This window comes from Apis dorsata, unplaced genomic scaffold (genome assembly GCF_000469605.1).
Source record: "Apis dorsata unplaced genomic scaffold, Apis dorsata 1.3 scaffold_517, whole genome shotgun sequence".
Taxonomy (NCBI): domain Eukaryota; kingdom Metazoa; phylum Arthropoda; class Insecta; order Hymenoptera; family Apidae; genus Apis; species Apis dorsata.
This window is the reverse complement of record NW_006263742.1, coordinates 720988-723261: the sequence shown is the minus strand read 5'-3', so window position 1 is coordinate 723261 and position 2274 is coordinate 720988. Positions and strand designations below refer to the sequence as shown.

Sequence of the window (2274 nt, the reverse complement as noted above, 5' to 3'; positions counted from 1 at the left end):
ATTTTATATAGAACTTTATTTAAAATTTAAAATTTTTTTATATAAAAATAAAATGTCTAAAATATTTTTTATTCTTTCATAATTCATTTAAAATATATATATTTAAAATATATATATTTAATTTACATATTTAATATATTTTTAATATATTTAATTTATTTTCAAATCTCATTTAAGATTATTTATGATAAGAAATTAAAAATATTAAATTATAAAATTCATTTAGATAAAAATTAAAAATTTATGATTGTGTTACAAATTTCTTAAGATTGATAATCGCTTCATATATAATTAAAATGAAGCCAAAAAAGTGAAAGGAAATTTTAATTATATCAAATGATGTAACTCGTTAATTTATAATCATGTTTCAGATATATATATATATATATTATATAATTTAAAGACAAATTTTTTTACGAAACAAGCTGTATACGTATCACATATATTTATTTTTATCTTAAAACAGTTAAAGTTTGAAGCGAGTAAAAAATGCCTCACTATACCGGTATCTGCAGTTATGAAACGATGGAGGGAGATCGGCTTGCATGATCGGCCTAGCAAACTCAGTGCTGGCAGATATTCTGCTTTAGTACGCGACCAAACTAACATCACTTTATAACCCATATATACATATCGGTTTTCATTTTCATGTACAATTAATATCCACTGGCTTTTTTTTGTTCAATAAGGTTTTGCACAATCGAATAGTTCGGTTACGATTGGCCGGTATTTGCCCGCGAGCATATGAATCTTCAACAAAATCAACTTTCTTGTTACGCGATATTGGAAGAAAAGCCATAACTCCTTTCTATCTATCTGAATACATTCCGTAATATATTTGTTAGTGCATACAAGCGATTAACTTTTACGTACAATTTATCGATCACTTAAATATTTTTTGCAAATAGTCTTATGCATAACATAAAATAAAATTTTCTATAATCATTGAATTACGTTAATTGACTTTAATTGAATTTCTCGTAAATCGCGAAAATATATTGTATGTGTACGTTTGATTTAATAATTATTAATTTGTGATTGGTTATAAGAAGAAATAATTTGAACATGTCAGCTAGTATTTCGGAAATATCAGTCAATAGTATTGGAAATGGGATCAATATAATTTCCGATAAGGATCGCGTAAGTACTATAATGTTTAATAGCGTGAATGTAAACTAAGTATAGAGTATTTGTTTTGATGTAACAATAATTAAATATTGGAGCAACCTTCATTTACGAACAGGATTTAGAAGATTGCTTATTTATGAAATCTGAAAAAAAAATTGTGATATTTCAAATAATCGTGATATTATATTTAATACTTATTTAAAGTAATAAGTAATACATATTGAATTTCTTTAATGAAAATTGATTTAACATAATAAATTAATGAATTAACAATATAATAAAAAAAATTATTCTTATTTAAATTTATAAATTTAATATATTTTAAATAAATTTTAATAGTTTTTTTTCAATAATTTATTATTTATATAATCAAATTATTTATATTGATATATGTATAATACTAAAACTATCGATCTGTATTTAAATATTTATTTTATATATAAATGATTGTAATTAAAGTAATATCATGAAAATAAATAGATATATATAATTATTTTTATCTCAATAAATTACAATATTAATTTTATTAAAAACATTTTTCATGTTTTCAATAATCAAAAAACATGAAATCTGTGATTTTGATTAATTTGATTATTCTAGTATTAAATATTTTTTATGCATTAATCAACATATGGATTTTGCAAAATTTATATTATTCTCATAAGATGTAATAATATAATAAATAATAAAATTGATTTTATGTTACATTATTATTTGCTAAATATTCTTTTCTTTTAAATAATAATTTTAAATTAATTCTTAAAAAATTTTAAAAGCTATTTATGTATTCATTTTATGTAAATTTAATGATATGGATCTAGCAAAATATATAAAGATGTCATTTCCGTTGTTTGATTGTAAATTATGTTTTCTTGAATAATAAATTCTTGTGGTAAAAGAATGAGTAGACAGATAATTAACTTTTTCTTCAATCCAAATAATGATAATATTCTTGGATATTTTATTTTTTAAAGAAGATATATATCATATAGCAAGAAACAATTTGATATTCTCTTTTTTATAAAATATAATATATATATAACATAATAATATAATAATAATAATAATAAATATAATATGTTGCATGAATTTTTTATTTAATATATATTATTTTGTTTAATATATATTATTACATGAATATAATTA

The 2274-nt window shown here is 19.7% G+C and overlaps 1 protein-coding gene across 1 annotated transcript in view; it reads left to right on the top strand.

Moving 5' to 3' along the window:
• The first annotated feature begins 579 nt into the window (after positions 1-579).
• Positions 580-2274, top strand: part of LOC102680091 (long-chain fatty acid transport protein 4) — an 18819-nt gene continuing 17124 nt past the window's right edge. Inside the window, exon 1 of the mRNA XM_006620576.2 lies at positions 580-1140. Coding sequence (XP_006620639.1) covers positions 1066-1140 — 75 coding nt within the window. The 5' untranslated portion in view covers positions 580-1065. The remainder of the gene's footprint in view (positions 1141-2274) is intronic.